Source organism: Orycteropus afer, unplaced genomic scaffold, assembly GCF_000298275.1.
Source record: "Orycteropus afer afer isolate SDZICR_OR568_19922 unplaced genomic scaffold, OryAfe1.0 scaffold00136, whole genome shotgun sequence".
Lineage (NCBI taxonomy): Eukaryota > Metazoa > Chordata > Mammalia > Tubulidentata > Orycteropodidae > Orycteropus > Orycteropus afer.
In genome coordinates, this window is record NW_006921723.1 from 2,902,051 (window position 1) to 2,916,257 (window position 14,207).

Genomic DNA, 14,207 nt, shown 5'->3' on the forward strand with positions numbered 1-14,207 from the left:
TGCGCCTGCGCAGAAATCTATTTACTCCCCCTAACCCCCGTGCCCCGCCAGCCGTTCGCGCCGCAGCTTCGCTCCAGAAAAACCTCGAGGGCGCGCGTGCGCTCTCGCCTCCGCGTCGCGCGCCGCTCCCATGCGCCTGCGCCGTCATTCCGGCCTCCGGCACGCCTGCGCACTACCCTCCGCTCGCGGGCCCGGCCAGCGCTTGCGCGGTGGCGCGGGCGAGTGGGGGGCGAGGAGGAGGAGGAGGAGGAGGAGGAGGAGGAGGAGGTGGAGGAGGTGGTGGTGGTGAGAAGATGGCGACTTCGAACAATCCGCGGAAATTCAGCGAGAAGATTGCGCTGCACAACCAGAAGCAAGCGGAGGAGACGGCGGCCTTCGAGGAGGTCATGAAGGACCTGAGCTTGACGCGGGCCGCGCGGGTAAGGGGCTGTCGCGGCCCAGCCCCTGCCGGGAGGGGGCGGTGAACGGGGCGGGGGCTCTAGCCCCGAGGCTGGGGGCGCGGGGGGCGGGGCGGGGGCGGGGTGTGCGTGGCTTGTGGACAGGTGTCCCCACCCTCCGGACGTCGTGGGCGGGACAGGGGCCCGCATCATTGTTACCTGGAGAGCACAGGTGCCCCGCATCATTGCTACCTGAGGGGGACAGGTTTCCCAGCATCATTGCTACCTGAAGAAGACAGGTGCCCTCCCATTATTGTTACCTGGAGGGGACAGGTGCCCTAGAGTATTGCTACCTAGAGGGGATGGATGCCCCCGCATCATTGCTATCTGGAGGGGACAGGTTTCCCAGTATCATTGCTACCTGAAGAAGACAGGTGCCCTCCCATTATTGTTACCTGGAGGGGACAGGTGCCCCAACATCATTGCTTCCCAGAGAGGACAGGTGCCTCTACATCACTGTTACCTGGGGGGACAGAGGTCTCTACATTGTTGCCCCTATATCATGACTACCTGGAGGGGACAGGTTTCCCTGCATCATTGCTACCTGAAGGAAACAGGTGTCCTCACATCAGTGTTATCTGTGTGGTGGGGGTCAGAAATCTCTATATTGTTGCTATCTGGGGGGACACAGATGCCCCTACATCATTGCTACCTAAAGAGGGCAGGTTTCCCTGCATCACTGCTACCTGAGGGAGATGTTCCCACATCATTGTTATCTTTGTGGGACAGGACCCCCAAATCGTTGTTACTTCAGGGGAGGAATAGGTGCCTGCACATCATTGGTACCTGATGGAGACAGGTGCCCCCACATAGTTGCTACTGGAAGGTGACAGGTGCTTCCAAATTATTTTTAGCTGAGATAAGGACAGGCACTCCCTCATCATTACCTAGGGAAGAGAGGTGGTCCTATATCATTGCTACCTGAGAAGGACATTGTTCTGTATCATTGTTACCTAATGAACAGGGACCCCCAAATCATTATGTGAGGGAGACAGATACCCTGATATCATTGTTACCTCTCTTACTCTCTGGTGTTAGAGGAGGAACAGGTGCCATCCTAAGGGACCTGGCATGGGATGGGTGTCTCTTTCTGTTGGACACCTGAGGGAAAGGTTAGAGTGCCAGCCTCCATGGGGACCTGAGAGGGTTGGGAAGGCAGCTTGTGGTCCGTTCTGGAGCTTGGAGTGGGGACAGCCACCTCTCCCCCATGCATCCCATGTAGCGGGGCCAGGTGATGTTTCTCCCACTGGAACAGGGTCCATTAGGACCAAGGTGGAGGGATAGCCTGCAGGGGCAGTCCAGGTTCCACCAGGTGCTGACAGTGCATTTGCCCTACTGACCTCATCTGGGAGGCGACTATGGCCCCGAAGAAGGGGCTTGGCTGGGACAGAGGTCAGACACCTTGCTCTTATTCTGGGTCCCAGCTCTCTGACCATGTGACCATACTGAGGTCCCTAGGCTCCTCCTGTCTCGGTAGCATCCCCCCCCCCCCAATCAGATTTAGGCCAACTTCTTTGCCCAGATGGTAGTGACCTCAGCCGTGGAGTGGTGGGATCCCCCAGCGTGCAAGGCCTGGGGGAGGGGCTGGGAGGACTTACCGAGACCACCTTTCTGGGTCCAAGCAGAGACAGTCCAGGTGGACCTGCTTTCTTTGCAGCTTGCTTCCTAGGTGCAACTTTCTGACCATGTGGTTTTATAATTGCTTGGTGTGTCTTTCTGGGCAGGGGTGACCTTACAAACTCAGATTTATGTCTTCCTTTTCTTGCATTTGTTCAGCATGTATCTGCTCTGACTGCTTGGTGGATGCGACACGTTCACTCAATTCGAGCACCTCATGCATGCATTCAAGATGTAGAGGAAGATGTGGTTGGTGAATGAATGAATGAATGAAACTGTGCAGTATAAATATTCCCTGCAGGATAGGGCTTTGAGGGCAGAGGGCGGTAGCTTCATTTTGTCTGTTGTGTTGGTGTGCAGTAGGTGTCCAGGGTTTGTAGTGCGTCAGGAACAAGGGCTCACACTCCATTCATGGCTGTGGTCAGAGCTGGGTGTTGGATTTCTGCCTTGTGGTTGAAGATGGCTTGTTGTTGTAGAAAAAAATTTTTGAAATAACAGCTTTATTGAGGTATAATCCACATACCATACAATTCACTCTTTTAAAGTCTACAGCTCAGTGGTTCTGAGTGTATTCAGACCCATGTAATCACCACTGTCTAATTCCATAGCATCCAGGAAAAGAGATCCTGTCCCCATGAGCAGTCATTCCCCTCTTCCCTCCTCCCAGCCCCTGGCAACCATGAATCTACTTCTTGTCTTTGTGGATTTGTCTGGTCTGGACATTTCATATAAATGGAGTCACACAGTGTGTGGCCTTTTGTGGGTGAGTGGTTTTTTTTGCTCAGCTTTTCTTCAGGTTTCTTTCATGTTGTAGCAGGTATCAGGACTTCATTCCTTTTTATGGCTGAGTAATATTCCATTTAATGGATGGACTACCTTGTGTTTATTTGTCTGATTGTTGATGGATGTAGAAAAGATTTTCAGAATACACAGCTGGCAGATCTCTCAGCCCTGAGATCCATTTCCCAGTTCCTTTCCCCTCTCTGTTCTTTTCCTATGCATGGGGTGGATGGAAGGTGGGTATAAGAGGATGGGGGAAGTGGACTCTCAGTCGAGGTGAGTTTCCATTGGATTTTAGAGACACTTGGAGTGTTGTTATCACCCCAGGGATGATTCTGCCCTCAGGGGACATTTGTGCTTATAACAACTGGGGGCGGGGTGCTATTGGTTTTGAGTACATGTGGATCATGATGCTGCTCAGCACCCCACAGTGTACAGTATGGCCCTACCCCGGAATGATCTGGCCCCAGCTGTCCACATTGCCATAATGGGGAACTCTGAGTTGGAGGGTGGTGGGAGGCAGGCCTGGGCGAGAGTCCTGGAGTCCTGGGTGTGGGCAGGCTGTGAAAGCACAGCTGCAGCCTGAGGGCTCATGGCCTTGGGTAGGGGGACTGTGCTTATGGCACTGGGACAGGTGTACTGATTGTTTCCCTCTGATTCCTAGCTGACTCATTCCACTGGGGCCAGGGGCATGTCTCCTCCTCCACAGTAGACACCATGGGTTGTGGATAGTGCCTGTGGACAGGTACTCAGGTGGCACAGTGCCTAAGGCATTTGACTGCTAACCAGAAGGCTGGCAGTTCAAACCCACCAGCTGCTCCATGGAAGGAAGGTGAGGCAATCTACTTTTGTAAAGTTTTACTGCCTTGGAAACCCAGTGAGGGTTGGTATGAGTCAGAATTGACTCAATGGCAGTGGGTTGGATTTTGAGGGTTTGGTGGACAGGTGTGGTCTATCAGTACCTGCTCCTCTGATGTGGATTCTGAAGGGCAGCATTTTCACTCCTCAGGCAGAAAGGCCACCCTTTCTGTCATGGTGGTCTGCTCTCAGGTTGGCGGCTGCAATGGGAGGGTCTTCAGATTTTAACCAACACGTGCCCCCATCTCTTTTACTGGGGAGACTGCCTGCAAGGTGTAGAGCCAAAGGATGGAAGCTGTCCTCTTCTGCCCTCAGACTCTGTGCAGAGTGTAGTTGGCGGACTGTGGCACTTTGGTGTGTGACTTGGGCTAATATCTCAGCCCTTGAGCTTCAGAATCTTGACCTGGAGATCTGGATAGGGGCTTTGGTGGTTCAGTGGTAGATTTCTCTCACCTTCCACGTGGGAGACCTGGGTTCAATTCCTGCCCACTGTACCTCGTGCACAGCCACTACCCGTCTGTCCTTGGAGGCGTGTATGTTGCTGTGATGCTGAACAGATACCAGCGGAGCTGCCACACTGAGATGGACTGGGAAAAAGGGCCTGGCAATGGACTGCCGAAAATCAGCCGTTGGAAACCCTCTGGATCCCAGTAGTCCAATCCACAACCAATCGTAGTGATGGCACAGGACCAGGCAGCATTTAATTTTGTTGTTTGTGGGGTCACCATGAGTCGGAACTAACTTGAGGGCAGCCAACATCCTCTCCTGTGGAGGCCATGCTCTTGGGAAGCTGATAGTGTTTGAGGGAGCCTGGGAAAGAATCACGGTAAAGGGATGGCTTGGAGAGAGTCAAGCAGAGGGGTGCTAAGGGTGAGAGGCTGGACCCCAGGCGTGGGACGGAATCCCCACATGTTGAGTACCCCCGGGGCCAGACATCGGGTGGGGGATGGTGGGTGCAGAGGCTCCAGTGGGGAAGGGTTTGGTGAAGATGAGGACAGGGTGGAGATCAGTGAGGCTGGTGGGGGCAGGGAGGGGGGACAGCAAGAGCAATTGGGGGCCTAGGGGGTTGCACATCTACCTAATGAGCAGACTGAGGGGAGGTTTGTGCTTACGAAGGGCCAATCCACTTTTTTAAAAGCAGTTTTATTAAGATACAATCCATACACCATTCACCTATTTAAATTTAGGACGTAATTCACTGACATTTAGTACATTTACCATGTGGTGCAACCACTGTCTATCTCTGTCTGGTTCCAGAACATTCCCATCACCTCAAAGGGAGACATTGTACCATTAGCAGTCACTCCGTTTTCCTCTTTCCCCAAAGCCCTAGGCAACCACTAATCTACTTCCTGTCTGGATTTGCCTGCTTTGGACTTACATGTAAATGGAATCGTGCAGTCTGTGTCCTTTTGTGTCTAGTTTCTCTCCGTGAGCATAATGTTTGCAGGCTTTAGCTAGGTTGTAGCATGTACCAGACTTCACTCCTCTTGGTTGCTGGGTAATATTCCGTTGTGTGGACGGACTACATTGTGTTTATCCATCATTTGTTAATGGGCATTTGGATTGTGTCTACCTTTTGGGCTGTTGGAATAGTGCTGCAGTGAACATTGGTGCACAGGTTTCTGTGTGGACGCACATCTACATTTCTCCTGGGCATATTCCCAGGAGTGGAATTGCTGGATCAGGTGGTAACTCCATATATAACCATTTGAGGATACTTCCTGTTCTAAAGAGATGGCTGTGGCTGTGACTGGGACACGTGGGGGCAAGAGGAGACATAGGGAGATGGTGAGAGGCAGCCATAGACGCCCAGGTAGGGAAGGTTGAGCTAGGGAGGAAGTTGAGGGGATGAACCCAGAAACGGTGTGTCCTGGTGATGTGTTGGCTGCAGGGCTGCCTGGGTGGCTGTGTGGGGCAGTAGGGTGCAGGAGTAGATGAATGTGCAGGGGGAGGGATATGCGGGTGGGTGGAAGGACGTGGGTATAGACAGATGTGTTGGGGATGGATGTGTGGGGAGAATGGACGTGTGGGAGTGATTGGATATGGGGGGAGGATAGATGTGTGTGGTGAGACAGAGATGGATGTGTCAGGGGATGGAGGTGCATGTGATAGACACAGTGTGATGGATGTGTGTGTGGATGGACATGGGGGATGGAAGTGTGGAGGAGATGGATGTTAGGTGGACAACTGCAGGAAAGATGGACATGCAGGAGGATGGATATGGGGGGACCGATGTGCATATGAATGGGATGTGGGAGGGATGGATGTGCATATGGGTGAACGTGAGGGGGACAGATGTGTCTGGATGGGATGGGGGGGTGGACTTGCTGGTGGATGGATGTGTGGGTTTACACATGTGCATGTGGATGGGATGTGTGGTGAATGGGAAGGGTGGGGGTGTACAGAAGCCACACATCTGACCCTAGCCTCTGAACCCCTTGTGTGCAGCGCTGAGAATAGATTGTCTCTGCATCACTCCTGGCCTACAACTCACTAGGATGGGAGAGTGTGTGTCCTCCTGGTCTCCCCGGGCTCTAGTGTTGTTCAGGCTGGAGAAGAAGGGTTCCTGGGCGTAAGCGTGGATTGGTGGCAGGCGGGTTAGCTGACCACAGGAAGCGCCCCTCCTGGCCCTGCTCCTGCGGTGCCAGCTGTTCTGGATGCAGGCTTGATTCCCACTGCTTCTGAGCTGCTGCCCAGAGAGTGGGCAGAGTGTCCTTTGGCCCCCATTCCTATAAACCCCAGCAATCTGAGTGCACCCCAGGTGTGTCCTGTGTACCCACAGTAGACCGAGTGGTGTCCTCCAGAAAGATGTGCCACGTCCAGCCCCCTGTGAATGGAACCTTGTTTGGAAATAGAGTCATTGAAAATGTGATTAATTAAGGATCTTGAGATAAGATTATCCTGGATATAAAACTAGAGCAGCCAAATCTGCCGCCATCCAGTTGATATGGACTCATAGTGACCCCATGTGTTGCAGAGTAGAACTGAGCTCCGTGGGGTTTTCTTAGCTGTCATCTTTATGAAAGCAGATTGCCATGCCTTTCTTTCACAGCACCTCCAGGTATGTTCAAACCACTAACCTTTAAGTTTGTAGTTGAGTGCAAACCATTTGCACTTTATAGGCTCTGTTGTTGTTAGGTGTTGTGGGGTCAGCTCTGCCCCCTGATGACCCCTGTGTAACAGAATGAAGTGTTGCCTGTTCCTGGGTCATCATCGCAAATAGTCGGTATGTTTGAGTCCATTGTTGCAGCCACTGTATCAATCCATTTTGTTGAGGGGCTTCCTCTTTTTTTGCTGACCCTCTACTTTTACCAAGCATGATGTTCTTCCACAGGGATTGGCTTCCCCTGATACCATGTCCAAAGTAAGCAAGATGAAGTCTTGCCAACTCTGCTTCTAGGGAGCATTGGATAGGATGTAGGGTGAGTTTCAATCCAGTGGTAGTGCTGTAAGTGAAGGGGAAGGAAAGACAGAAGAGGAGATGGCCATGTGAAGACAGAGGCAGAAGTTAGAGTGATGCAGCCAGAAGCCCAGGAACACTAGAGCCACCAGAAGCTGGAAGAGACAAGAAAGATCCTCCCCCAGGGCCTCCAGAGGGAGCACGGCCCTGTGACAGCTTGATTTCAGACTCCTGGCCTCCAGAACCAGCCAGTTGCCATGGAGCCAACTTCAACTCATGGCGACCTCACCTGTCAGAGTAGGACTGTGCTCTTAGGGTTTCCACTGGCTGAATTTTTTGCAGTAGATCGCCAGGCCTTTCTTCCAAGGTGCCTCTGGGTAGACTCGAACCTCCAACCTTTTGGTTAGCAGCCAAGTATGTTCACCATTGATACCACCCGGGTATTATACACTGTGAGGAAATAAATTTCTATTTCATATTGCCCCATTTGTGGTCATTTGTTACAGCAGTCACAGAACACTCATATACACTCTAGCCTATGGCAGACCCTGCAGCATTTTGATTCCTTGTTGGGAGCCACATGGGTTGGGGTGGGGCCAGAGACTCCCTGACAGATACATTTCTGTCCTTCCCTGGACATGTTGCACCAGACATGCCCTGGAGTGGACACTTCATTCATCTCCGTCAGAAATTCTGGTCTTCACTTGCACAGGGGTTGGGGCAGAGTGATGGTGAATGAGATACAGGATGGGGTGAGAGGGAGCATGGCAGCTTCAAGGAAGGGAAAAAGAGGGTTTGGTTAGAGGGTAGTGGGCCCTGGAGCTGAGGTGTATGGCAGGAGCTGGGACTTTATTCTAGGAGGGATGGGGTACTGCCAGGGGGTGTTCAGAGAAGAGGATGACAGGCTTGCTTTCTGTGCTTATAGAATCCATAATCTGTGCTCGGCACCATGTAGCTTCTACCCAGCCCCAGGGTCTCGTTGCTCATCCACTCCCCCCCAGGAGGGGTCATTATTTCCATTTTGCAGATGGGAAAACTGAGGCCCAGAAAAGCGTCCTGTTCGGTACCAGTGCAATCTCACATTGATTGTGTCTCTCCAGACCCGTTGGAAACCAAAAACCAAACCTATTGCTGGTGAGTTGACCCCATGTGTTATAGAGTAGAACTGCTCCATAGGGTTTTCTTGACTGTTACCATTATGGAGGCAGATGGCCAGGACTTTCTTCCGTGGCACCACTGCGTGGATTCCAGTCGCCAGCCTTGCAGTTAGCAGCCAGTGCTTAACCATTTGCACTACCCAGAGCCCTGTTGTTATTGTTGTTGTCATTAGAGGGCATCAAGTCAGAGCTGCCTCATAACTACTCTGCATACGACAGAAGGAAGCACTGCCCGGTCTTGCACCATCCTAACAAGCGTTGCTATGCTTGAGTCTGTTGTTGCAGCCAGTGTCAATGGAGGGCCTTGTTAGAAATCCATTTTTCATAGCACCCCAGCACCTACCAGCCAACCTGCAGTCAAAACAGAGGTTTCTCCAAGGTGTCCCCTTCACTGTGCATGGCCGTGTGGGCACTGTGTGGTCTGTTTCATTAAAAATGTTGACTGGGAGCCACTACATTGATGTCTTCACCCACCACTCTGTGGGTCAGCAACTGCCACCTGTTTTTGTCAGTAAAGTTTTGCTGTTTTCTGACAATTAACGTTTTTCTTTTATTGTAAAAACATAGAAAACAGTACATTTGCCATTTCAGCAGCTTTTTACGTGTACAAGTCAGTGATGTTATGGTCATAATATTGTGCATCCACCACCACTCTCTGTTTTCTAAATTCTCCCACCACCATGAACAGAAACTCAGTGCCCCTCAAGCAGTGACTCCCCAACCCCTTACCATCCCATTCCTGATAAGCACTAAGCTTCGGTCTCTGTACGTTTGCCTGTTTCATATAAGTGACATTGTTCCTCTGTGACGGACTTACTTTACTCAGCATGTTTTCAGGGTTCAGCCATGTCCCAACATGTGTCAGAACTTCATTTCTCTGGTTGATTTTGTTTTGTTGTTGATTTGTGACTTAGGAGGCCCCGTGTGTTACAGAGCTGCTCCGTAGGGTTTTCATGACTGCCATCTTTCTGGAAGCAGATCGCTAGGCCTGTTTTTCCTGCAGTGCTGCTGGCTGGGTTCAAACTGCTAACTTCTAGGTTTCTAGCCAAGCACAAACCATTTGCGCCGCCCAGGGACCTTAGAACTTCGTTTCTCTTTATGGCTAAGTAATATTCCATTATGTGAATGGACCATGCTGTGTTTATCCATTCATCTCTTGATGGATACCTGGGTTGTCTCCACCTCTTGGCTGTTGTGAATACTGCAGCAGTGAACATGAGTGTACAGATTTGGTCAGTGATGTTTTATTTATTTGTTTTTTTGGTTTGGTTTTACTGGCATGTAGCCACACCCATTTGTTGACACGTGGTCTGGGGCTGCTTTTGTGTGACAAAGGAAGAGGTGGGCCATTGTGAAAGAGACCATCTGGCCTGCAAAGTGGCAATATTTACCATTTGACCCTTTATTGAAGACATTTGCCTGCCCCTGGGCTAGCTCGTCTCACCAGCAATTTGAGACCCCTTGACCTAGAGCAATATAGTATGAGTGCCAGGGTGACAGTGAGTGGTGGGCATCGGTTCTTCCACTTACAGGGTCTCTGAGCCACCTGGGGAGATGGAGAGTGCAGACTGTCAGGTTCTCCTAAGCCTCTGGTCCAGGATGTGGACCACAATGCTGAGTGAGTGTCATGGTGGGTAGCCCAGGCACTGGGGAGGGTCTGAAGGGTGTGTGTGCTGGGGCTGACTCCTGATCAGTGGCACAGGGGTCCACATTAGTCTGTATGGCCCAGAGGTGTTCTGCCATCACTGTCTTCAAGGTCAACTGGGGGCACGGCTCCTGGTGACTCTATCCAGGCCGCTTACATCCCCACCCTGTGCTCTGGCTCCTGTCTGTACTGTGGGCCTTCTGGCCCCTCCATGGGGGCTGGGTGGGACTAATCAGGTTACACTGGGCCAGAGCCAGTGTGCCTTGGAAGCGCTTGAAATGTTGGCCCTTCTCTGCTGTTCTCTGCAGTGCGGCTTCCTGCTTTCCGCTTGGGTAGGGGCTCAAGGGGCTCAGGTTCTGGCTGCTCCTAGAGTACTGCTCAGTGAGTTGAGGAGGCGTGAGGGTTTATTTTGAAACAGGACCCCCTGAAATGCCAGGGGAAGGATTAGACCTGTGAGTGAAGGTTGGCCTGAGCTCTGTGACGTGGATCACCAAGCGTCAGGGAGGGACCCTTAGAGAATGCCAGGCCCCTCTGTGTAGAGCAGTGTCCCCCTGGGCTGGGGCTGGGGCTGACCCGCAGATATATTAACCATGTCTGGGGACATTTGTGGTTGTCATGACTTAGGGGTGCTACTGGCATGGAGTGGGTGGAAGCCAGGGATGCTGCTCAACATTGCAGTGCACACATAGGCCCCCCACGGAGAATGATCCGGCCCCAAACATCAGCAGTGGAGTTGGGAACCTTGCATTAATTATTTGGGGGAACAAAGTTGAGTTCAGTCCCTGCTCACACTATAAAAAACCAGTTGTTGCCAAGTTGCATGCACTCACAGCGACCCCTTGTGTGTCAGAGGAGAACCGCACTCCACAGGGTTTTCACTGGCTGAGCTTTTGCAAGTTGATTGCCAGGCTTCTCTTCTGAGGTGCTTCCAGCTGGACTTGAGCCTCCAATGTTTTCGTTAGCAGCTGTACACTTAATGGTTTGTGCCACCCAGGCATACACAAGAATAAATTCCTGGTAGGTGACATCATACAAAAGCCAGGTGACCAGCTTCTGTGATTTCCATCCTCTCTCCCTCCCTGGTCGTATGTATATTTCAACGTGTGCAGCATCCTAGGACTTCAGTAGGTCAGATGATTAGGAAGCACAGAGTTACCTGGAGGTCAGTGGAATCTCACCCAGAGGACATTGGCCATGTCTGGAGACATTTTTAGGTATCACACCTGGTGGGTGACTACTGACATCTGGTGGGTGAAATCCAGGGGTGCTGCTCAGCAACCTACAACACACAAGGCTGCCCCACCCCAGACAGCTCTCCAGAACCAAATGTCAGCAGTGCTGCAGTGAGGGGTCCTGATGCCTCTTCCATCTCTGCTGAGACTGTGAAGTGCAGACAGGGCGGGAGAGCCCAGCTGTGTGAAACACAGTCCTCTGATCTGGGAGCATCTGACAAGAATGTAGGGTAACCGACGACAGAAGGGAAGACTGAGGCCCATAGAGTGCATGTCACAGAATCTCGCAGGTGGGAGAGCTGCCATTGGACCAGTGCACTGACCCAGAAGGGAAGCCTCTGTAATTCTGTCCCATGTAGCCTTGGAGCATTTGCTGTTTGGTCAGGTCTCCTAGTGCTGCTATAACAGGGATGTCACAGTGGGTGGCTTTAAAGAACAGAAGTTAGTTGTCTCACAGTTACGGAGGCTGGAAGTCCAAATTCAGGGCACCAGCTCTAGGGAAAGGCTCTCTCTGTCTGCTCTGGTCCCTTGGCTCTGTCAGCTTCTCTCCCTTAGTTCCTTGGCGATCTCCAGGTGGCATCTGTCTCCCCCCATCTGTGCTTCCTTTTCTCTGGGCCTAATCTGCTCTTTTTATATCTCAAAGTGATTGGCTTAAGACACATCCTATACTGGTGTGGCCTCATTAACATAACAAAGAAAATTGTGTTCCTGAATGGGATCCCATCCGCAGATATAGGGGTCAGAATCCCAGCACATTCTCTGTGGGACACAATTCAATCTTTAACTTTATGGGTGGTGCAAACAGTTAAGTGTTCAGCTGTTAACCTAAAGGTTGGCAGTTTGAACCTACCCAAGAGCACCATGGAAGAAAGGCTTGGTGATCTGCTGAAAGATCAGAGCCTTGAAAACCCTATGGAGCAGTTCTGCTCTGCCCACATGGGGTTACCATGAGTCAGAAGTGACTTGACAGCAGTGGGTTAGTGACAGGGTTTAAGGGGAGGTAGGCAAATGGTCTCCCAGGCTGTGATACAAGAACCAAAGCAAAGGGGTGAGGGCAGGTAGTTCCCACTGTCCCCTCAGAGTTCATAGGGTAGAAAGCCCCCTGTTTGTAGTTGAGGTATCTCTGACTTCACCTTCTCCTCCCATCATCATGTCCGACCCAAACCCAGAATAGAGGAGGGGTGCCCTGCCCTGGCCAGGCTTGACGACCCAAGGCAGGGGCAGCCCAGGTGCGCAAACAGGGAAGCCATTGCATGCCTTGTGACCCCGGACAGGGAGAGAATCAATATTTATAATCTGCCAGATGGACACGAAGTGCAGCCGGGCTGCCGCCTCAGGGTTCTCAGCTGGCTGCAGAGGGAGAGAGCGTGGGGTGTTCTGTAGCACACAGAGCCTCAGAGGGTGACATTGTCTATTGGTGCCAGGCTCAGTCTGCTCCCTGCTTTCCCTAGGGGGATATTAGACCCAGGATGTCCCCTTCTAGCTCTGTTCCTTGTTCAGTGAAGTAGGGTCACAGTGTTCTCCACCTTGACAGATTATGGTACAACTTCGTTAACGTGTGTGGTATGTCTGGGATGGGACCTGGCACGTAGATAGTACTCAGCACATGCTCATTGTGGTTGTGATTCTGGAATTGTGCACATGGAAGGCATTTAGCAGACTCATAGTGGGGTGGGTGCTCAGCAGGCACTCAGCAGGCATACAGCGGGTGCATAGCAGACATTCAGCCCATACTCAGTAGAAACACAGCAGGCACTCAGCAGCTACCCAGTGGATGCTCAGAAGGCACTTAGTAGGCACTGGGCATGCACCCAGTGGGTGCTCAGCAGACATTCAGCAGGCACACAGTGGATGCTTAGCAGGCATTTGGCAGGTGTTCAGTATAACCTGCTCTATCCAGGGTCTTTTAAGGGTCTGGTGTCTCCTTGCACAGTCAGGCTCCCACCCCAGGTAGTGGATGTGTGGCCTGGGTTCCTGCTTTCAGCCTGGGGTCTGTATTAGGTGTTGAGGGGCCCCTGAAGCTGGGGAGAAGCACGGGGTCTCCCAGGAGCTTCAGTTTTGTGTGCATTAACTACACATAGTGTTGAAGGAGTGAATAGCAGGCCCTCATGGGTTTGGGCAGGGTAGGACGAGGGCAGTGGAGTGCCTCCTACTCTCCGAGTGCCCGGGGGTGGAACGTGAGAGGCAGTGATGCTACCTGAGGGGAGACTGGGTCTGGGCCTGGGCCACCTCCCCTCCCTGAGCTGCTGCCAGACCATCCATTCCTTTACTCTGTCACCTGAACCCCCTGGACACCTTGCCCTTCCTTGGGAAGCACTCAGGAAACCAGCGAGTAGATGGCTGATCTCGGCCCCGAGGAATGGCAGCCTGTTTTCTGTTCTGGTGCTCTTTAATTCACTCTAAAGGTCAGTTTCTCAAAAGCCAAAAGTGGAGTCGAATGTGCCCAGTAAGACTTTCAAATGCTTCATCTTCCAAAAAGTTTACCATCCATTTAGCAGCTCCTGCCCAAAAGATAAGGGGGGCTCCTCTTCCCTCCTGAATGGGAACAAAACCTGTCACTGTTCAACAAATATTTCAGTCAAAACTCCCCATCTCCATCATTTAAAAAGCAGCGGTCATCTCTCTGATGAGCCCATTTTTGATGGCAAGTGTGATGCTTTCTGTGGGGAATACTTTGGGTTGGTTGGGTGCCAGGCAGGCTGCCCAGGCCAAGCTTTGGATGATGCTGCATAGTCTGGGGTGAGGGTTTGGCCTTTGAGTCTGGGGTGATAGGGGCTCTGGGAAGGTATTTTTAAAAATTTTGGTGAAAAAATATATAATAAAACCCACACCATCTCAGTCAAGAAATCAAACAACACATTGCATTGGGCAAATCTGCTGCAAAAGACCTCTTTAAAGTATTGAGGAGCAAAGATGTCACTTTGAAGACTAAGGTGCGCCTGACTCATACCATGGTATTTTCAATAGCCTCATATGCATATAAAGCTGGACAGTGAATAAAGGAGACCCCAGAAAAATTGATGCATTTGAATTGTGGTTTTGGCAAAGAATATTGAAAATACCATAGACTGCCAGAAG

The 14,207-nt window shown here is 51.6% G+C and overlaps 1 protein-coding gene across 1 annotated transcript in view; it reads left to right on the top strand.

Annotated features, from left to right (window-relative positions):
- The first annotated feature begins 293 nt into the window (after window positions 1-293).
- The window catches only part of CRTC1 (CREB regulated transcription coactivator 1), a 66,836-nt gene continuing 52,922 nt past the window's right edge, over window positions 294-14,207 (top strand). The window contains exon 1 of the mRNA XM_007945482.1: window positions 294-419. Within this exon, the coding sequence (XP_007943673.1) occupies window positions 294-419 (126 nt within the window). The remainder of the gene's footprint in view (window positions 420-14,207) is intronic.